Here is a 22409-nt window from a genome sequence, read left to right on the forward strand (position 1 = left end):
TTGTGATAGTTTACTGAGAATGATGATTTCCAATTTCATCCATGTCCCTACAAAGGACATGAACTCATCATTTTTTATGGCTGCATAGTATTCCATGGTGTATATGTGCCACATTTTCTTAATCCAGTCTATCATTGTTGGACATTTGGGTTGGTTCCAAGTCTTTGCTATTGTGAATAATGCCGCAATAAACATACGTGTGCATGTGTCTTTATAGCAGCATGATTTATAGTCCTTTGGGTATATACCCAGTAATGGGATGGCTGGGTCAAATGGTATTTCTAGCTCTAGATCCCTGAGGAATCGCCACACTGACTTCCACAATGGTTGAACTAGTTTACAGTCCCACCAACAGTGTAAAAGTGTTCCTATTTCTCCACATCCTCTCCAGCACCTGTTGTTTCCTGACTTTTTAATGATCGCCGTTCTAACTGGTGTGAGATGGTATCTCATTGTGGTTTTGATTTGCATTTCTCTGATGGCCAGTGATGGTGAGCATTTTTTCATGTGTTTTTTGGCTGCATGAATGTCTTCTTTTGAGAAGTGTCTGTTCATGTCCTTTGCCCACTTTTTGATGGGGTTGTTTGTTTTTTTCTTGTAAATTTGTTTGAGTTCATTGTAGATTCTGGATATTAGCCCTTTGTCAGATGAGTAGGTTGCGAAAATTTTCTCCCATTCTGTAGGTTGCCTGTTCACTCTGATGGTAGTTTCTTTTGCTGTGCAGAAGCTCTTTAGTTTAATTAGATCCCATTTGTCAATTTTGGCTTTTGTTGCCATTGCTTTTGGTGTTTTAGACATGAAGTCCTTGCCCATGCCTATGTCCTGAATGGTCATGCCTAGGTTTTCTTCTAGGGTTTTTATGGTTTTAGGTCTAACGTTTAAGTCTTTAATCCATCTTGAATTGATTTTTGTATAAGGTGTAAGGAAGGGATCCAGTTTCAGCTTTCTACATATGGCTAGCCAGTTTTCCCAGCACCATTTATTAAATAGGGAATCCTTTCCCCATTGCTTGTTTTTCTCAGGTTTGTCAAAGATCAGATAGTTGTAGATATGCAGCATTATTTCTGAGGGCTCTGTTCTGTTCCATTGATCTATATCTCTGTTTTGGTACCAGTACCATGCTGTTTTGGTTACTGTAGCCTCGTAGTATAGTTTGAAGTCAGGTAGCATGATGCCTCCAGCTTTGTTCTTTTGGCTTAGGATTGACTTGGCGATGCGGGCTCTTTTTTGGTTCCATATGAACTTTAAAGTAGTTTTTTCCAATTCTGTGAAGAAAGGCATTGGTAGCTTGATGGGGATGGCATTGACTCTGTAAATTACCTTGGGCAGTATGGCCATTTTCACGATATTGATTCTTCCTACCCATGAGCATGGAATGTTCTTCCATTTGTTTGTATCCTCTTTTATTGCCTTGAGCAGTGGTTTGTAGTTCTCCTAGAAGAGGTCCTTCACATCTCTTATAAGTTGGATTCCTAGGTATTTTATTCTCTTTGAAGCAATTGTGAATGGGAGTTCACTCATGATTTGGCTCTCTGTTTGTCTGTTGTTAGTATATAAGAATGCTTGTGATATTTGTACATTGATTTTGTATCCTGAGACTTTGCTGAAGTTGCTTATCAGCTTAAGGAGATTTTGGGCTGAGACAGTGGGGTTTTCTAGATATACAATCACGTCATCTGCAAACAGGGACAATTTGACTTCCTCTTTTCCTAATTGAATACCCTTTATTTCCTTCTCCTGCCTAATTGCCCTGGCCAGAACTTCCAACACTATGTTGAATAGAAGTGGTGAGAGAGGGCATCCCTGTCTTGTGCCAGTTTTCAAAGGGAATGCTTCCAGTTTTTGCCCATTCAGTATGATATTGGCTGTGGGTTTGTCATAGATAGCTCTTATTATTTTGAGATACGTCCCATCAATACCTAATTTATTGAGAGTTTTTAGCATGAAGGGTTGTTGAATTTTGTCAAAGGCCTTTTCTGCATCTATTGAGATAATCATGTGGTTTTTGTCTTTGGCTCTGTTTATATGCTGGATTACATTTATTGATTTGCATATATTGAACCAGCCTTGCATCCCAGGGATGAAGCCCACTTGATCATGGTGGATAAGCTTTTTGATGTGCTGCTGGATTCAGTTTGCCAGTATTTTATTGAGGATTTTTGCATCAATGTTCATCAAAGGATATTGGTCTAAAATTCTCTTTTTTGGTTGTGTCTCTGTCAGGCTTTGGTATCAGGATGATGCTGACCTCATAAAATGAGTTAGGGAGGATTCCCTCTTTGTCTATTGATTCGAATAGTTTCAGAAGGAATGGTACCCAGTTCCTCCTTATACCTCTGGTAGAATTCGGCTGTGAATCCATCTGGTCCTGGACTCTTTTTCGTTGGTAAGCTATTGATTATTGCCACAATTTCAGCTCCTGTCATTGGTCTATGCAGAGATTCAACTTCTTCCTGGTTTAGTCTTGGGAGAGTGTATGTGTCCAGGAATTTATCCATTTCTTCTAGATTTTCTAGTTTATTTGCATAGAGGTGTTTGTAGTATTCTCTGACGGTAGTTTGTATTTCTGTGGGATCGGTGGTGATATCCCCTTTATCATTTTTTATTGTGTCTATTTGATTCTTCTCTCTTTTTTTCTTTATTAGTCTTGCTGGCAGTCTATCAATTTTGTTGATCCTTTCAAAAAACCAGCTCCTGGATTCATTAATTTTTTGAAGGGTTTTTTGTGTCTCTATTTCCTTCAGTTCTGCTCTGATTTTAGTTCTTTCTAGCCTTCTGCTAGCTTTTGAATGTGTTTGCTCTTGCTTTTCTAGTTCTTTTAATTGTGAATGTTAGGGTGTCAATTTTGGATCTTTCCTGCTTTCTCTTGTGGGCATTTAGTGGTATAAATTTCCCTCTACACACTGCTTTGAATGTGTCCCAGAGATTCTGGTACATTGTGTCTTTGTTGTTGTTGGTTTCAAAGAACATCTTTATTTCTGCCTTCATTTCGTTATGTACCCAGTAGTCATTCAGGAGCAGGTTGTTCAGTTTCCATGTAGTTGAGCGGTTTTGAGTGAGATTCTTAATTCTGAGTTCTAGTTTGATTGCACTGTGGTCTGAGAGATAGTTTGTTATAATTTCTGTTCTTTTACATTTGCTGAGGAGAGCTTTACTTCCAAGTATGTGGTCAATTTTGGAATAGGTGTGGTGTGGTGCTGAAAAAAATGTATATTCTGTTGATTTGGGGTGGAGAGTTCTGTAGATGTCTATTAGGTCCGCTTGGTGCAGAGCTGAGTTCAATTCCTGGGTATCCTTGTTGACTTTCTGTCTCGTTGATCTGTCTAATGTTGACAGTGGGGTGTTAAAGTCTCCCATTATTAATGTGTGGGAGTCTAAGTCTCTTTGTAGGTCACTCAGGACTTGCTTTATGAATCTGGGTGCTCCTGTATTGGGTGCATATATATTTAGGATAGTTAGCTCTTCTTGTTGAATTGATCCCTTTACCATTAAGTAATGGCCTTCTTTGTCTCTTTTGATCTTTGTTGGTTTAAAGTCCGTTTTATCAGAGACTAGGATTGCAACCCCTGCCTTTTTTTGTTTTCCATTTGCTTGGTAGATCTTCCTCCAACCTTTTATTTTGAGCCTATGTGTGTCTCTGCCCGTGAGATGGGTTTCCTGAATACAGCACACTGATGGGTCTTGACTCTTTATCTAATTTGCCAGTCTGTGTCTTTTAATTGGAGCATTTAGTCCATTCACATTTTATTTTGAGCCTATGTGTGTCTCTGCCCGTGAGATGGGTTTCCTGAATACAGCACACTGATGGGTCTTGAGTCTTTATCCAATTTGCCAGTCTGTGTCTTTTAATTGGAGCATTTAGTCCATTTACATTTAAAGTTAATATTGTTATGTGTGAATTTGATGCTGTCATTATGATGTTAGCTGGTTATTTTGCTCGTTAGTTGATGCAGTTTCTTCCTAGTCTCGATGGTCTTTACATTTTGGCATGATTTTGCAGTGGCTGGTACCAGTTGTTCCTTTCCATGTTTAGCGCTTCCTTCAGGAGCTCTTTTAGGGCAGGACTGGTGGTGACAAAATCTCTCAGCATTTGCTTGTCTGTAAAGTATTTTATTTCTCCTTCACTTATGAGTCTTAGTTTGGCTGGATATGAAATTCTGGGTTGAAAATTCTTGTCTTTAAGAATGTTGAATATTGGCCCCCGCCCTCTTCTGGCTTGTAGAGTTTCTGCCGACAGATCTGCTGTTAGTCTGACAGGCTTCCCTTTGAGGGTAACCAGACCTTTCTCTCTTGGTGCCCTTAACATTTTTTCCTTCATTGCAACTTTGGTGAATCTGACAATTATGTGTCTTGGTGTTGCTCTTCTCGAGGAGTATCTTTGTGGCGTTCTCTGTATTTCCTGAATCTGAATGTTGGCCTGCCTTGCTAGATTGGGGAAGTTCTCCTGGATAATATCCTGCAGAGTGTTTTCCAACTTGGTTCCATCCTCTCCGTCACTTTCAGGTACACCAATCAGACATAGATTTGGTCTTTTCACATAGTCCCATATTTCTTGGAGGCTTTGCTCATTTCTTTTTATTCTTTTTTCTCTAAACGTCCCTTCTTGCTTCATTTCATTCATTTCATCTTCCATCGCTGATATCCTTTCTTCCAGTTGATCGCATCGGCTCCTGAGGCTTCTGCATTCTTCACATAGTTCTCGAGCCCTGGTTATCAGCTCCATCAGCTCCTTTAAGCACTTCTCTGTATTGGTTATTCTAGTTATACATTCTTCTAAATTTTTTTCAAAGTTTTCAACTTCTTTGCCTTTGGTTTGAATGTCCTCCTGTAGCTCAGAGTAATTTGATCGTCTGAAGCCTTCTTCTCTCAGCTCGTCAAAGTCATTCTCCATCCAGCTTTGTTCCGTTGCTGGTGAGGAACTGCGTTCCTTTGGAGGAGGAGAGGTGCTCTGGTTTTTAGAGTTTCCAGTTTTTCTGCTCTGTTTCTTCCCCATTTTTGTGGTTTTATCTACTTTTGGTCTTTGATGATGGTGATGTACAGATGGGTTTTTGGTGTGGATGTCCTTTTTGTTTGTTAGTTTTCCTTCTGACAGACAGGACCCTCAGCTGCAGGTCTGTTGGAGTACCCAGCCGTGTGAGGTGTCAGTCTGCCCCTGCTGGGGGGTGCCTCCCAGTTAGGCTGCTCAGGGGTCAGGGGTCAGGGATCCACTTGAGGAGGCAGTCTGCCCGTTCTCAGATCTCCAGCTGCGTGCTGGGAGAACCACTGCTCTTTTCAAAGCTGTCAGACAGGGACATTTAAGTCTGCAGAGGTTACTGCTGTCTTTTTGTTTGTCTGTGCCCTGCCTCCAGAGGTGGAGCCTACAGAGGCAGGCAGGCCTCTTTGAGCTGTGGTGGGCTCCACCTAGTTCAAGCTTCCGGGCTGCTTTGTTTACCTAAGCAAGCCTGGGCAATGGCAGGCGCCCCTCCCCCAGCCTCGCTGCCGCCTTGCCGTTTGATCTCAGACTGCTGTGTTAGCAATCAGCGAGACTCCATGGGCGTAGGACCCTCCGAGCCATGTGCGGGATATAATCTCCTGGTGTGCTGTTTTTTAAGCCCATCAGAAAAGCGCGGTATTTGGGTGGGAGTGACTCGATTTTCCAGGTGCCATCTGTCACCACTTTCTTTGACTAGGAAAGGGAACTCCCTGACCCCTTGCGCTTCCCGAGCGAGGCAATGCCTCACCCTGCTTCGGCTTGCGCACGGTGCGCGCACCCACTGACCTGGGCCCACTGTCTGGCACTCCCTAGTGAGATGAACCCGGTACCTCAGATGGAAATGCAGAAATCACCCGTCTTCTGCGTTGCTCACGCTGGGAGCTGTAGACCGGAGCTGTTCCTGTTCTCTGGGCACACTTTAAAACCATTGTCCTCCAGTGACTTCATAAAAAAGGTTAATAAATAAAAAAGTTTGAAAAAAAATCCTTAATCCTCATCTCCCTAGCTTTATATCCTATTATTCTCGGTAACTGCTATGTGTGGAAACATGCTCAGTTTCAATTTAGCTAAACCTCTGACTCACAGGGAACAGGTTTTAAATTGTTCATACAATTCTTATCAATCAGCTGGTTGTGTGTAGAGGAAATACGAATAAGGAAACTTAATCACTTCTACTGTGAAAAATCACTGTGTCTCCCTGATCAGAGGAAAATCAGATCCTAGAAGGCCTTTCCTCCAGATTCCCACTTTTTCCTGGCTGTTTCATTTAAATCACAACATTGTTGAGCTGATCTATAACTTCACGAGTTTTCCGGGCAAGGGTGGATGTTATGAATACATGTCTTAGGAGAGTCTCAAAGCCTAGTGGCAAATATTCCATCACTGGAAACTGACATTACAAGCATGCTATTTGCTTGTCGTAAGATGGGCTTCCTTGGCAAACTGGTCAACCAGAAATGCATTAATGGCAAAATGCTGGAGTCAAGGCACAAATTTTAGGGGAACAAGTCATGGTATTTTTATGTGTGTTACATCTGCTCCTCCTTTTTGCTATCTTTTTGCTATCTACTATTGTGAGAAGTCAGGGACCCCGAATGGAGGGACTGGCTGAAGCCATGGCAGAAGAACTTGGATTGTGAAGATTTCATGGACATTTATTAGTTCCCCAAATTAACACTTGTATAATTTCTTACGCCTGTCTTTACTGCAGTCTCTGAACGTAAATTGTGAAGATTTCATGGAGATTTATCACTTCTCCAATCAATACCCTTGTGGTTTCCTATGCCTGTCTTTACTTTAATCTCTTAATCCCATCATCTTTGTAAGCTGAGGAGGATGTATGTCGCCTCAGGACCCTGTGATGATTGCATTAACTGCAAAATTGTTTGTAGAGCATGTGTTTTTGAACAATATGATATCTGGGCACCTTGAAAAAAGAACAGGATAACAGCAATGTTCAGGGAACTAGAGAGATAACCTTAAACTCTGACTGCGGGTGAGCTGGGCAGAACAGAGGCATATTTCTCTTCTTTCAAAAGCAAATGGGAGAAATATTGCTGAATTCTTTTTCTCAGCAAGGAACATCCCTGAGAAATAGAATGCGTCCCTGAGGGTAGGCCTCTAAAATGGCTGCTTTGGGGGCAGCCATCTTTTATGGTCGAAGCTGTAGGGATGAAATAAGCCCCAGTCTCCCGTAGCACTCCCAGGCTTATTAGGATGAGGAAATTCCTGCCTAATAAATTTTGGTCAGACCAGTTGTCTAATCTCAAACCCTGTCTCCTGATAAGATGTTATCAATGACAATGCATGCCTGAAACTTCATTAGCAATTTTAATTTTGCCCGGGTCCTGTGATCTCGCCCTGCCTCCATTTGCCTTGTGATATTCTATTACCTTGTGAAGCATGTGATCTCTGTGACCCACACCCTTTTCGTAGACTCCCTCCCCTTTTGAAAATCACTAATAAAAACTTGCTGGTTTTACGGCTCGGGGCATCACAGAACCTGCCGACATGTGATGTCTCCCCCAGACACCCAGCTTTAAAATTTCTCTCTTTTGTACTCTGTCCCTTTATTTCTCAGACTGGCCGACACTTAGGGAAAATAGAAAAGAACCTACATGACTATCGGGGGCAGGTTCCCCCGATAATCTACATTTTGAATGCTTTTCTTTCAAGCTTTGTGTGATTGGACACAGACCTTATGAGATTTGCATTAGTTGGACTTCATCAGTAATTCATCCACATCTGACTAACATAGATGATTGCAATGTAGTGCTCTTGGGTTGAAACTAGCTCTTGTTATACTGGCTTACCTTGCACCAAGAAAATATGAATAATGATCCAGTAGAATGTAGTAAATAGATATCTACTAACCATAAAAGGATTCACCAATATTTAGGGTAAAAGTGACTAAAAGATTTAGACTGGCCATGTAGGTAGGTAGGCAAGGTAGGTAAAGTAGGTAGAGAGGTAAGTAGACACACATAATCAACTCACTGAGGTCTAATTGTACGCCATACAGTATATCCATTTTAAGTGTAGAATACACATTTTTTGAACAATAACTTTTAGCTTTATAGAGACCAAAAGATGTCATGGAGAGCTCTTTGCTCACCCTCTTCCACAGGGAAGCTCAGAGAAGTTGAACCAACCCACACAGATGGCCAGTGGCTAAGTGAGGAGGGCATGCCCAGTTTGGAGGTTCTAACGAAAATCAGCCCATTGATTTGCCATTATGAGTAGAAACTCACCCTTATGGGCAGAAAAAAAGACTTCACATAGTAGCCAGTGTACATACAACAGCCCTGGGTTCCTGCCCAGTTAAAAATGAACATCCAACTGTGGGCTGCAGAGATAAGAAAAGGAAGTGAAGAAGTGTCTTAGGAATGGTGGCATGAAGGGGGATGAACAGTTATGCAGAACGAAGGACTGAGAGGGTTTATTGACAACTGGAAGTCTGAGGTGTTAAAAGTAATTCCAACCAATGTTAGCGTTTAGATGCTGACAAATAAAATTTATAAATGACTTTTTAAACTGCTTCCTCGAGCAACAAGAGCTGTTATTGTCACATCGATTTTGAAATTAAATGTTATGGAATTTCCTTGCTTTAATGAGAAGGCAGATCCAACTGGTAAACAAAGTAATGATTAAGCAATTAAAAGAGTAAAACTGAGAAATAAAGTAACACTACTCCTAATCCTTAACCCAAATAGGCAGGTTTTGCTGATTTGCTTAAAAAAAAGATGCATGTTTATCTTAAGGTGAAAGTATTGAGAAGAGATGCTCACTAGGAATAAACTGCCCTCTGATAAGAGGGGAAAAGTCAATTAGTAATGTCATTTGTTTAAAACTCTGCCCACACCTGGTTCTCATTTGTCCTCCAGCTGAGAAACCAAAGACAACTTCTTTTTATTGCTTGTGGTCAAACAGCAAGTTCATTTCGCCATGGGATGATCAAACGGCCAGCCTCCCCCAGCTTGGGAAGGTTTGCCTTTCACTTTCAACTTGTTCAATCATCATTAACTCTGAAAATTGTCACATTCCATTTGTGCAATGAAAATTTCATCACTGGTGACCGTTTGGGTGAAGTTTTTGTAGGCGAGGCCCTAAATCTTGTAGAGCACCTCACACATTCTCAAGGTCATTTGCCTTGTTTCCTTGTTTAATGACAGTTGCCTAAGATCCAGGAATGAGTCTGTGACCTGACCTCAGCAACTCTGAAGACCCCTGTGTGTGTGGGTACATGTTACCCTCTCTGAGACTGAGAGAGATCACTGGGTGATTTGCCACATGGATTTCATCTGAGAAAAATTAGGGTATGTACATGCATGTGTGCACACACAGATGCACACACACCCTCCTTTGTTATATACTACGTGCACATACACTGGGATTTTTACTGGGGAAACGCTAGTTAAAAAGATCGCTGGATAGAGTATTTCAAAGCAGGGCTTCCTCACTGTGGGAAGCCAGCTTCCCTGGAGAGGCTGCAATATCAAATTGGGGAGGTTCCACAAAGTTTCTGGAAAGGAGAAATAAGCTCCTTTTTACTTTGCCATTAGGCTTGAGAAATCTTCAACTCCTTTGTTTATTATTTAATTATATTTCCCCCTCTGCAGTTAAGTTCTAAAATGTTAAAGCCCAATGAATCTGGCACAAGGCCAAATTCCCCACAGGCCCTTTCTGAATACGAATTTCTGAAAGTGGATGTCAAGTAGCAAGATGGCTAAATTAAGAGGTCACTAGATCTCGACTCTTAAGCAAAGCATGGAGTGTATTGGGGCAAGTCAAGTAAGTTTTGTGCCATTTGGCAAGTAAGTCATAACAGCTAAAACAGGCCCCGGTTATAGGTCTTGATTTAATTTTCAAGGTCAAACCCAAGAGAATTTATACACAGAGCTACAAAGCTCTCTAGCATCTTAAGCCTGGGTGCTAACACACTTATTAAATAGTCTACAAGAAGCGCTTCTTGATTTCCAGCACTAGTTTTCATTCCAGGGCTTCACTGAGTTAGCTGCTGAAATAAGGAGGTTAGGAGCAGGTCTGAATCATAGATACAATGTTTTGGCTCCCTTCAGCTAGCTCTGGCTCATAATATATTAAAATATTTACTGTTGCCAATATCCAACTTTTTTTTTTTTTTTTTTTTTTGAGACGGAGTCTTGCTCTGTCACCCAGGCTGGAGTGCAGTGGTGCGATCTGGGCTCACTGCAAGCTCCGCCATCCAGGTTCTTGCCATTCTCCTGCCTCAGCCTCCTGAGTAGCTGGGACTGCAGGCACCTGCCACCATGCCCGGCTAATTTTTTGTATTTTTAGTAGAGACGGGGTTTCACAGTGTTAGCCAGGATTGTCTTGATCTCCTGACCTTGTGATCCGCCCCCCTCGGCCTCCCAAAGTGCTGGGATTACAGACATGAGCCACCGCGCCCAGCCAAGAGTTCAATAACATTAGGTTATTGGCTGAAAAAAGTTTGTGTGTAATTTCCCAAGTGAGATATTTTCATTCAAACCGTTGCATATGTGCCCTGTATTCTTTTAAGTGTTTTATAATATTAATTTCTTTAATCCTTATAGTAATTCCAAAAGGTAAAGTAACAAACCCGAGGTCACAGAACCCAGGACATCTGGGTCTATATCCATTAAACTATGGAGCTATACTTTTTCATGAAGACTTCTCAGGATATGCAACCCAAATGCCCATTTATCTCCTGCTTCAAGTTGGGCAGATGGTGCGCAAGGAGAAAGATGTTTGATCTGTTGGTTCCATTTCACAGGGATTGAAAAATGGAGATCAAGTCTCTAAACTGGCCCTTTCTCCTTATACTAATTTATTCTGCTTTCCTTCTACTGCTGGATCCCAAGTGAGCTAGCAAGCTCTCCCTTCTCTGTGTCTGTCTGTCTACATCTCTCTTTCTCAAACACACACACACACACACACACACACACACACACACACACACACACACACACACACACACACACACTCTCTCTCTCTCTCTCTCACATAGCTATTACTGTGCTTCAGTAATGCTGTACAGGGCTTGTGATCCAGGCATAAAAACAGACATCATTTGCTCATTAGAGCTAAGTTTTCAGGACGTGCCCCACTTACTGACCTCCACTAACGGCCTGGGTTTGCGCTCGACTGCAAACCTGAAGTGGCAGAGTTCACAGTAGCTGGTGTTTGAGGATGACAGCCAGTGCTCCAGGCAGCTCCGATGAATTGTCCCCAAGGTCCCTGTACATTCACATGGAGAGAGCAAGTCCTCTTGGCTGCTGCCCTCGTGGCAGATCCTGCACATCGGCCGGTCATTGAAGGGGCTGCAAGAGAAGGAGGGGCACCTGCTGGTCACTGGGCTGGAAACCTCCACCAAGTGGATGGCCCTCTAGCTCTTGTCCTTTGGGCCCTCCCCAGAGGCAGCTGCTTTAAGACCTCTTAGATCTACACTTGACCTTGGCAATGGGGCAAATGATTCTGGGCACTCTAGAGCACTTGGGTCACCTACTTGTGACAACACAAAGAAATAGGGGATTGCCAATATCAAAGTAGCTGGGTGTGGCCCAGGATCAAAAGTGAGTGAAAACAAGCAGTGGATATTTTTGCCTTGAATATAGATTAAGTTCAGGTCAACTACTAATCCAAAAATCATAACCATCCTTCATCATTAAGAAGAGAAATTGTTTGAAATGACAAATTGAGTCTTTTGGACCAAACCAGGACATGTTTGTATATCCAGAGGTTCTTTTCATTTCTCTTTTCAATAGGGTGGGAGAATGAAAGGAGGGAAGTTAGCCAGCAACCAACCCTGCAACCACTACACAGAACTGCAGTCTGAGCCACAGCACAAAGCTGAGTGGTGGATTGTCCTTTGAGCTTTCACAGGATGCTCTATGGGATGCCAAAGATACCAAACTGAAAGCGAGTAATGAGCATGTCCCACTGAGGTAGCCTCAGTCTAGAGTTCTGCCTTTAATTTGGAAAAACCACTCCTACACATTTCATAAAGGCAGCTTAGTGTAGTTAGTGGTTCATAGTGCAGGCTCCAGAATCTGGCTGGCTGGGCTCAGACCTTAACTCTGCTGTCTATTACCTGGATAACTCTGGGCAAGTAACTTCATCTCCCCATACTTTAGTCTCCTTATCTCTAAAATGGGCACAAAAATGGTGCCTTCTTCATATGATGACAGTGAGCATGTGAAAAGATAGCCCAGATTAGAAGCTTAGAATAGGGACCAGCATACAGCAAATGCCTAGTTAATGCTAGCTACTATCTCTCAAGGAAAATCTCAGGCCAGAGAAAATCAAATAACTTGGCCCTCATCATGTAAGTCAGTGGCCAGTGGAAAGATCAAACGAGGATGGCCTCACTGCTTGGGAGGTACCCTGCCCTGGGAGAGGACCATGCCTCTCTGATGGATGTCTTATGTTGCTTGTGCTATTCTTCACTGGGCAACAGATTTTAAAATGTGTCCTCATGATATGTGACAATCCTAGGATCAGCCTCTTTACCTGCCCTCCCTTGCCTCTCTGTATGCCTCCCAAAGATGACAGTGACCCAGGCACATGCCCATTCATCCTCCTGAACACTATCTTTGGTCCAAATGGAAATAGCCATGGAAGACTGCTGTTTCCCAAAGGCCTTTCTGAGAATGATCCTGGGAATGAGTGAAGGCCAAAAGGAGATCAAAAAAGGAAAGGATCTCCCTCCCACTAGCCTGAAAGGCCTACTTGTTAGCCTGAAAGGCCTACTTGTGCCCACGAGTGGGAAAAGAAAGTTGACAGGTTTTTTTTTAACTCATGATTCTGGGCCTCCTTCATTTACACTGAGCCTGTAAAACTCTGAAACCTGGTTTACAGTACCGCATGGTGGGAGAGCAGGTAAAAATACCTGACAGACAGACAGACAGACAGACACACACACACACACACACACACACACACACACGGAGGCTCACAGGTCTCAACCACATCAACCATAGCCTGCTCTTCCTGGTCAAGTGAGCTGTTTGATGCCTGCAAGGGTGAGTGGGGCACATCAGTCACCCAGTCTGAGTTCGCAGAGGACCGAAGATAGTCACTGCCTCATCCTGTTCTGAGTCCTAACCAATTGTTAAAAGTTCTCCAAGAGTCAGAAATTACATATTAAAGGTTTTTCTATTTTTTCCTTTGCACTAGCAGCACAGATTTTAAATGGAGGGCATATGAGCAATGTTTACAACATGCATGGGAGTGTGATTCAGTGTCTGAGGGCCACCATGCCCAGGGTGGGATGCCACTGCACCAGAGGGGTTGACTGATCACTCAGACAGAGGTAAGAGAATAAGGTGTGAATGACTGGTCCTATGTTAGAGGTCAGAAGTGTCAGCACTGACGCTAGGGGGCAAATCCAATGTTGATCCACCTTTTAAATGCATAGGTTAGAAGTCCCACTTAACCATTCTGAGAAAAAGCTGGAGAAGCCAAGAAGTTCCTATTAGCCTGGCAGCCCATAGCTCCCTATCCAACAAGAGCACAAGAGGAGACAAAGTGCTGGTCAGGATAAGTGGTCTCCAAGCTGCTCAGAGCCTGCACTCGGGCTTTAGTTCACCACTTGGGAAGGCTCAGGAGGTTTTCACAATAGCACTTCATAGGGTAGAGTGTGCGTGAAGGGTCAGGGATGGGGGACCATTGAGGCTGAAGGAGAGGACAGCAGAAGAGACCTCCCAGTGATAAGAAGACACCCACCCAGAAAGTAGCCCTGGACAGCGCTTCCATCAGGCAATGCCAGTCCACATGCACACCAAGAATGTCACTTCAAAAGTTTTGCCCACAAATCCAATCACTTTGACTCAGTCACCTGAAATCAGATAACTTCTTAATCCTGTTCCAATAGGACTACCTTTGTTACCTAGTGGAGACAACAAGAGAGCATAACAATGTCAAAATAACAACCCTGTATCTTGTGGGTTCCTTCCCCTCCTGGCTCTTTGTAAGTATGATTTTGAGGGGAAATCTTGATAAGGTGAATTTTAGCTTTATATCCTATTGCTATAGAAACGGCAATAACAGAACTCATGTAGTCTTTTTTTTTTTTTTTCCAGCACCTCCTCTCACCTGACACAAAGACCTGAGCACTAATTACATTCCCATTAGCATTTTCCATCTGACAAAGAGTTCTCTGGATCAATTACAGATTCATTTATTTTAATTGTGGTACTACCTCTGGGTGGCAAGAGTCCGCACTACTGTTGACAGCAGCTGCCCGTCCTTGGCTGAAACTTGCATGACATACTGCGGCTGCCCATTCACTAGGCTGCCACAATCCTCCACCGTCTTCACCACGGGTGCAGCTGAGCTGGTGCAGTCTGGCAGGACTTCGGGCAGGTGACTGCAGCGGCTGGTTGTCATGGTAACAGACAGCAATTACTCTGCTAATGGCTTCCACATTCATACAGGATTTCCATCTAAGAGAGATCAGAAAACAGTTTACTTGGGCAGGGTGGCTAATAGAAAATGGAGAATTATGGGCCACCAACATCATCATCATGTCATTATTTAATACAAATAACAGGGGTAGCCTAGATGTGGCACATTATCTTGTTACTGTTTAATACAAGTGCACACACACATAGAGCCCACAAGAAACAGCAGATATGGTATGAACAAGACAGCAAGCATGTCCGTGTATATAAACATTAAGCAGCCCTGCTTTCCACGAGGGGACAGAATGATGACTCTGAGGCCCAGATCTGAAGAGAAGATAAGCAGTTCCCTGCTCTGTGCCAGAGAAGCAATAAGTCTTTGTTGACACTCTCTAAAAGTTACTAAAATCATTATTAAAAACGTTCAGAACTATTTTTTCTGGTAAGCAATTTATTCTCCATGCAGCTTCATTCTGACATACTAAGATTAAAAGGAGAGAGAAAGAAGGAAGGAAAATAAAAATGAATTTGGCCAAGTATTAATAGTATGTTCTAGGACAATATTTGCCAAACATGAATCACTCAATGACTGTACCACCTTTCGACTTTTGCCATATCTGTTGCATAATAAAATTTTCTACTCAATACATCTTGAAATTAACTTCCTTTAAAAATGGAACCTATTTTAGCTTTGTCTTCAAGTTATTCATGAAATGAGTTTAATGAGTTTTTATTTTCTAATGGACGTGACAATAAATACGTTAGCATGATGTCTTGTTTGTGTACTACCTAAAATGCAGATGTATATGCATCATCATACGGAAACACATAGGAGAACGTGAGAAAATAATGAATGAGATCTCTATCACCAATTAAACATAATCCATTACAAATAAGGGCCTTACCTCCTAGGCACATGGTTTATCATATAAACCATGAGGAATTCTGCTCCCAATCTGTGTGGTGCAGGCTTGGGTCATGACCTCAAGTTCAAAGCACTCAGACCCACTGGAGTGAGGAACTCCACTGGATTCAATAATAGGTCAGCATGTGACACATAAGAAATAGAGGTTTTTACAGAAACTTGAAGGAAGAATTCTGTCCAAAGGTGAGATGACACAGTTTCATGGCTAGGAGTGCTAGCCTGCTCACCTCAAGCTCCCGAGCTCGACATGGCCTGGGCTCAGTAGACGGCAGCAGGATTAGTTGACAGAGTGAGCTCACATCAATAACCCATTTAGGTGGTCAAGGCTCAGACTTAATGAAATATCTTGTCATTTGCACAACCCAAAACCCCAAGAGGATTCCTGGAATTCCGCAAGGGGTTGTTTTCTCCCAGATATTTGTCTCTACTTCTTACATTTTCCTTGATCCCCATGGTTCTGGAAAACAGGATCTTCCCAACTTCCAGAACAATGTGCATCAGCTGGATGTTCTCAGGGCAAGAATGCAGTGTTTCCTGATGAAACTGACAGTTTCCCTCCCGACAAGCACATGTCAAGCAGGCTTGACTGTCCAAAACAATCGGACGTGATTGTCATCCCTTCCTTGCTGCTGAGGTGTCTGGCTGGCTTTGCACCAGCAGCCTCCTTTTCCCACCCTCATTGGCTGCCTGGAGTCCTCTCAGGGTCTGCGTCTGCCTTTGCCCAGCAGCCCTTCTGAACCCACGGTGGGGAGACGGCTGTGGACTCCAGTCCTTGTCTGAGACCTGATGTGGGGGCACAGGCAGAGGCTGCCCCACTCATGCCATTTTCATGACCAGCAGTACTGAACATTCAGCACAGTCAGTTAGTTGGTATAGGTCAACTAACTGACTAGGTTAAATAGGATTTTTTGCTTTTTTAAAAAAATTACAAAGCAATTAGTATACGGTATGTTATAAAAACTATGGAAGAGCACAAAGAACACAATAAAACTCACTCATAATCCCACCATTCGGATAACCCCAGTAAATTTTTTGGGTAGATATCTTCTTTTTATTTTTTTGAAAGGGTTGGCAGGGTGCAGTTGATTCGTGACTGGGGCCAGACAGTTGTTTTGTTTTGTTTTTAAAAACTGAGTTATGGTAGCTTTCAGACCGAAAAACAAAGAGATGTTAAAAGACCGTCCTCTTCTAAAACTGTGCATAACTACTCTCCTCTGGCCTGCCCTTACAAAACTCCATTGACATGATTTTAAATTCTCATAATGCTTCACAGTCACAAAGTGTAACTTCCTGGCACAGCTCTCTTGCTTCACAAGGCAGCCATAGATTAAGAGCCAGGGGTGTATTGGCAGGAAAAGCAGACACAGTGACCTTCTTGCCGCATGGAATCATTATGTCTAGATGCACTCTGAGAGTCTATTTTCGGGTTTTGCATAACTCCAGCTCAGAGGGCCAAACACTCCCTCCCTCTACTTGATGGAACTGGAAGACAGTAAGGAGGGGGTGCGCAGAGTAAATAATGGGACCCAGGGCTGCCAGTAGTTAGGCTACCCTCAGTGAATTGCCTGTCACCCAGGCATATAATAGCCCCAAGTTCACACACTTGTAACCTAGATTAAGTCCTCATCAAAGGAAGTAGTTCTAAATGTGTGACCTAAATCTGCAATAAAATGTCCTTAAAAATATTCTAGAAGCAGAGCTTCCCTTAAATTCATTTTATATATGTAATTTCACTTCTGCATGATTTCATTTCTTCTTTCACAGGTAAAAGGGATATTATTTGCCACCTGATCAGTTTATTCCATTTGTAGTGGGTGCTGGGCACTGAGTTTAGCATAAAAGAACAAAAGAAACCACACCTTGCCTTCTCCTACAAGCAAGCCCTGGCTCTTTCTCTTGGGCCATATCTGCAGAACCCTGCATCCAAGATCCTCTAAGCCCTAGCTCAATTTAGGACCTAACTAAAATGACAGTCCGGTCCAGCATTCCCTGAAAAACATACCAGCATGTCTTACGTATACCACACATCAGAATAACCTTAAGATTCTAAGACTGGCATGCCAGCAATGAGTCCCAACAGCCCTGAAAGACCGTGGACTTGAATTAATAGGCTAAGAGGGATTACACAAAGCATTAGCACTCTTGAACATGGTGGGGATGGCTGAGTTGGTTCTAATCTCAGAAGAGTGGATCTAACCACCTACTCAGGTGGCAGAGGAGGAAAGGAAGCACTCTCTGCCCTGATCTCAGTGAAAGGGAAGCCCAGAGGCCTAGATGCAGGCATGGGGCAGGCAGGAGCGGACCTCACAAGCTGCATGCACCAATTGGCATGCATATGTTGCACCTGGGGCAGTGACAAATGGCCCACTGCATTTTCCTGTCTAGTTCAAAGCCACCTGGGAAAACAGCAGGCTGTTGCCGAGGATGCTAGAAAGAGCTGAGCTGTTTGTTGGTTTGCAGTCGAGCATGGGTCTTCTATTGAGCTTTCTGCAAAATTTCAAGCACTATCTGACTGCTTTCTTATCAATGCCAGTGCACTGCTCTTGTGGTAAAGTACTTCCCAGTCTACCCAAGAATTCTCTCAGGGAGGGAGCGGTGTATGTGCAAACTTAAAACATCAAACGGCACTGGTGGGATGGGTCCTTTGCTGGCCAGGCTTGACACCTTGCATAATTTCTTTCTCAGGCTGAGAATAAAACATGATTTGGCACTGGCCAAACTCAGCTGCACACAGTGGGAGGAGCGGGAGTAGGTGGATAAGAGGGAGACAGTGAAAACAGAGGGGGTGGGCAAATAAATGAAAGCCTGATTAGGGAATTGTTAAAATAAAAAGGCTTGTCTGTTAAACTGTGACCCCTGAAAAGGACAGGGTACAGGTTTCACAAAAGCAGGACACCTAACCAGGCAGCAGCGATTCATTGCTGCGTTTCTGAATAGGTTGCCACTGGTAAGTGATTTCCATGGGAACATGGCTGGCATCACGAGGATGTGGCCACAGGTCGTGGGGGCAGGGAAGGGAAGCAGGCTCTGCTCACCTCTGCAGCCCCTCTGCCTCAGCAGCCCCCAAACCTCCAGGAGAATCATGAGTTAGGGAAAAAGCTCTGTTGTTGGAGGCACAACACCAAAGCCTACACTCTGGCTTTCTACTCACCAAGGTAAATCACTCAGCCTCTCAGACTTTTCCTGAGATTTCCTGAATATTTGAAATTAGGATACTAACACATCCTGAGCCACCTTACCTGGTTGTTTGTGAGCTCTAAAACAAGATAATACATATGAATTCACTTTGTAAGCAGGAACATGCCATGTACAGAGAAGTTTGAACTTTATTATTATGTTAACCTTCATTTCTGCTCTTTTTCTAGCCTGGGCTACATCTCATTTCTGTCTTTTATTTATTTATATATTTATTTATTTATTTATTCATTATTTATTTTTGAGTCAGAGTCTCACTCTGTTGCCCAGGCTGGAGTGCAGTGGCGTGATCTCCGCTCACTGCAAGCTCCGCCTCCTGGGTTCATGCCATTCTCCTGCCTCAGCCTCCCGAATAGCTGGGACTACAGGCGCATGCCACCATGCCTGGCTAATTTTTTATATTTTTAGTAGAGACGGGGTTTCGCCATGTTAGCCAGGATGGTCTCGATCTCCTGATCTCGTGATCTGCCCACCTCGGCCTCCCAAAGTGCTGGGATTACAGGCGTGAGCCACTGCGCCCAGCCTCATTTCTGTCTTTTCAAACTGTCTTTCCTCATGTCTGGTCAACCTCTACCACGATGTACCTTTTGCATCACACTTGAACTCTGACATTGCCCATGCCATCTCTCTTGGCTAGGGAGAACAGAGGGAGCCTCATCCTTGCATGTCCACTTCTCATTTTCCCTGACCCCACGGCCTTCAGATCTGGAAGACAGGTGTCATTCTTCCATGAAAATGCTTAATAAAGATATATGTGCAGCAAACCACCATGGCACACATTTACCTATGTAACAAACATGTACATCCTGCACATGTACCCCCGAACTTAAAATAAAAGTTGAAAAGAGAAAAACAAAGATATATGAGGAAAAGCTGCTATGATGCTGGAGATACGTGGGTCTATTTGTCAGAGCAGCAGTTATTATCTTAACTAATCCAGCATGTGATAAATACACTAGAAAATAAAACACAGGCCAATCCCAAGGCCCTTTTCAGGCCTACTTGTATCAGAACGACATTTTCAGTGCCAAGTCAACATTAGTCTCTTAGATGGAGGTCAAGAAGTGGGAGAAATTTGTTATACTGGCACCTCTATTTGGGTAGAAAAATGACTCAAAAGGTTTAAAGGTGAAAATGAGAGCAGGAGAATGTGAGTGCTGGCTGGCACTGACATGGTCATGTGAGCTGCCTGGACAGCGGTCTAAGCAGGCCCTAACTTGGAGGCAGTCTGGAGCAAGTCTGGACCTCCATATTCAACCTTACCCAATTCCAGAGATTTCAAGAAGTGATAACAAACTATAGAAATGATCCCCCAAAGTAATGAGTTTAGTAACAGGAATAAAGTTTCAGTCCAGCAAGATGAATAATCTCTAGAGATCTGCTATACCTATAGTCAGAAATGACGTACTGGACACTTACTTAAAATTTTGTTAAGAGGGTACATCTCATGTTAAGTGTTCTTACTGCAATAAAATACAATTTTTAAAAAGAAGAAGAAGAGGTAGGCTCCTCAGGTCTCAATATGTCCTAGAAGGATCCTGTGTTACCTCTACAACCAGAGTTGGTTGACAAAGCAAATCAAAGAAGCAAATTCATTTATTCATCCTTCCATCCATTCACTATTTTTTTTTTTGAGTACTTATTAGGTATTCCTAGGAAGTTTCTGGTGGTGCAGGGTCCAGCCATCTCAAATCCTACTTTACATTTCCCAAGGAAATGTGGAGGCCACCAAATAGTCTAGAGAATTCCCCAGACCCTCACTGGGGTGGCAGAGCCATGAGGACCTAGCACTTTTCCACAATCAATCATGCGCTTGCTCATTCAGGGGAAACCACCCGAGGCCCTAAGTTTGGGGACCCACACTGAAGAACTGAGAATGGCTAGACGTCTTTCTCCTCCCACAGAGTTCTGCGTCATTAATGCTGGTCCAGGATCCATAAATCTGACCTTAGTTTTACATGAGTGAATCTGCTTCAGAAAGGATTTTTAAATGTCCTCTGTGAGAGGCTTAATACGTGGGGAGCACAGCCTTCTCTAATGAGACCAATGAATGGACAATACAAGGCGGTCAGTGACTGAAATGGGAAAAAAAATGGCAATAATGGTCTGTCCAGGAACTTTCCTCTCTGAGTTAGATTTTTACACTTTGAATTCTAAGAACAGTCTCTGAGAATAGGGATGCCGCTCTTTGATAGAACATTCCTCTGGCTTTTCAGGCATGTTATAACCAGACAGTGCACTGCATGGCTGATGAACTGACTTAGGAGTATCCTGAATGTTCAGAGAAAATGAGGGAAGGTAGGAAATCACACAGTGACCTTCCTTTCCAATGAAAATAGAGCAAATGACTAATTTCAAAACCATTAACATGGAAAAATGGCATATTTCTTCTGAGAACAGGACACAAAGGCTCTCCAAGGAGATTGCTGTGACATGATTACCAGCAACATTTAAGTTTTCAAAAACATGCCAAGGAGGCTATTCACTAAGAATGTGTAGCGGCAAAGTAGTTGCTTCATTAAACTTAAATAGCCATGGCAGGGCTGTGCTTACAGACTGCACTACCAAATTATACATTTCTTTTCTGGATGCTTCACTGACCTCATTATGTGGAGCGCAGAATTTGTCATTCCAAATAAAGTGACCATCCAAGTCTTTACAAACATGTCCATCAGGCGCTTGATGAGTCTGCAGAGTGAAACACTGGCCAGCCCAATGAATTTTAAAAAATACTTCTCTTTTTGTTGTCTCATTATTTTCTGCTAGGTGCTCATTGTCACGCTTACAGGGCACAGTTAAGCAGCAAGCAGGTGAAATGCCTGTTTCTGGGCATGAGGGAGGTTTTGATTTGGGGGTAATGGCATATTCTTGAGAAATGTATAAGCCCCAGTGATGAGTTAGAGGGAGAAAAAAAACCTGACCAGCATAAAGCAAGTTGGATCTGGGGAGAGTTACCATAATATGTTCCTAGTGTACTACCTTAAAGTTATATTCAGAGTTACTTATCATTTCTCATCCACATGATTAATTCTGATTCTCAGCCACAAGAAGTATCCAAAATATCAGACAGATCTTTTTTTTTTTATTTAAAATTACTGTATTTTCTCTTCAGCCAGGTAAAATCCTCTAGTTCTGCTGAAGGCAAATCAAGTAACAATTATCATATTTAGACATATTTTTCCCTCAAGAAGTACTTATGAAATTAATTCAGATTTTGGAGGCTATCCATTTTTCATTTAATTTTAATTATATAGATGAAAATGGCAATTAAAAATCCCACAACAATGCTATGTGTTCAAAGACACAGCGACAGCTGAATTGCACTTGTAAATAACAACTGGCTCCTGCACATGGAGCCCCACTGAGCTGAGGGAGGGGGGTTGCACAGATGAGTTCTGGGCACTCGGGAACAATGAGGGCACATCAGAAAAGTTTAAACATCAAGTTCAAAAATTGAGAGGAGCAGGCAAAACATAATGAGACATTCATGGGACATTACTCAGGGATGAAAAATTAAAATGTACTCTTAAAATGATATTCAGTGTGACCAGTAGCAAATAGCTACCTGTCCAGCATGCATCAGGAAAGGCATGAAGGGTACAGCATGCTGGTCAGGATGTCTGATAACACAAGAGAAAAACATCTCAGTCACAATGAAAGCTAAATGTGTTCTAAGGACTGAAGGCTCCCAATTTGTTTTTGGGCTCACACACATTTTTTTAAAAATCAGCATCCAAGTGAAAGCCTATCCTGAAGGACATTGATTTGGGATTCATTTCCAAGTTGTACCTCACTTTCCTCTGCATAAGCAACCCAGTATTAGCTAGACAGATGTGCTAATTCTTAACCCAAGCCTCCAGAAGCCTAGAATAAAGCCAGTTGTGAGCTTATTTTAAATCAGGGTTCCTTGGAACTT

The 22409-nt window shown here is 42.7% G+C and overlaps 1 protein-coding gene across 4 annotated transcripts in view; it reads right to left on the reverse strand.

Annotated features, from left to right (window-relative positions):
- The window catches only part of MARCHF3 (membrane associated ring-CH-type finger 3), a 163559-nt gene that overhangs the window by 34258 nt on the left and 106892 nt on the right, over positions 1-22409 (reverse strand). For all 4 annotated transcript variants that reach the window (XM_055389312.2, XM_019028573.3, XM_019028572.4 and 1 more), the window contains exons 2-3: positions 14172-14415; positions 11088-11292 (exon numbers count right to left, since the gene is read on the reverse strand). In XM_055389312.2, coding sequence (XP_055245287.1) covers positions 11088-11292; positions 14172-14359 — 393 coding nt within the window. In that variant the 5' untranslated portion in view covers positions 14360-14415. The remainder of the gene's footprint in view (positions 1-11087; positions 11293-14171; positions 14416-22409) is intronic.

This window comes from Gorilla gorilla, chromosome 4 (genome assembly GCF_029281585.2).
Source record: "Gorilla gorilla gorilla isolate KB3781 chromosome 4, NHGRI_mGorGor1-v2.1_pri, whole genome shotgun sequence".
Taxonomy (NCBI): Eukaryota; Metazoa; Chordata; class Mammalia; order Primates; family Hominidae; genus Gorilla; species Gorilla gorilla.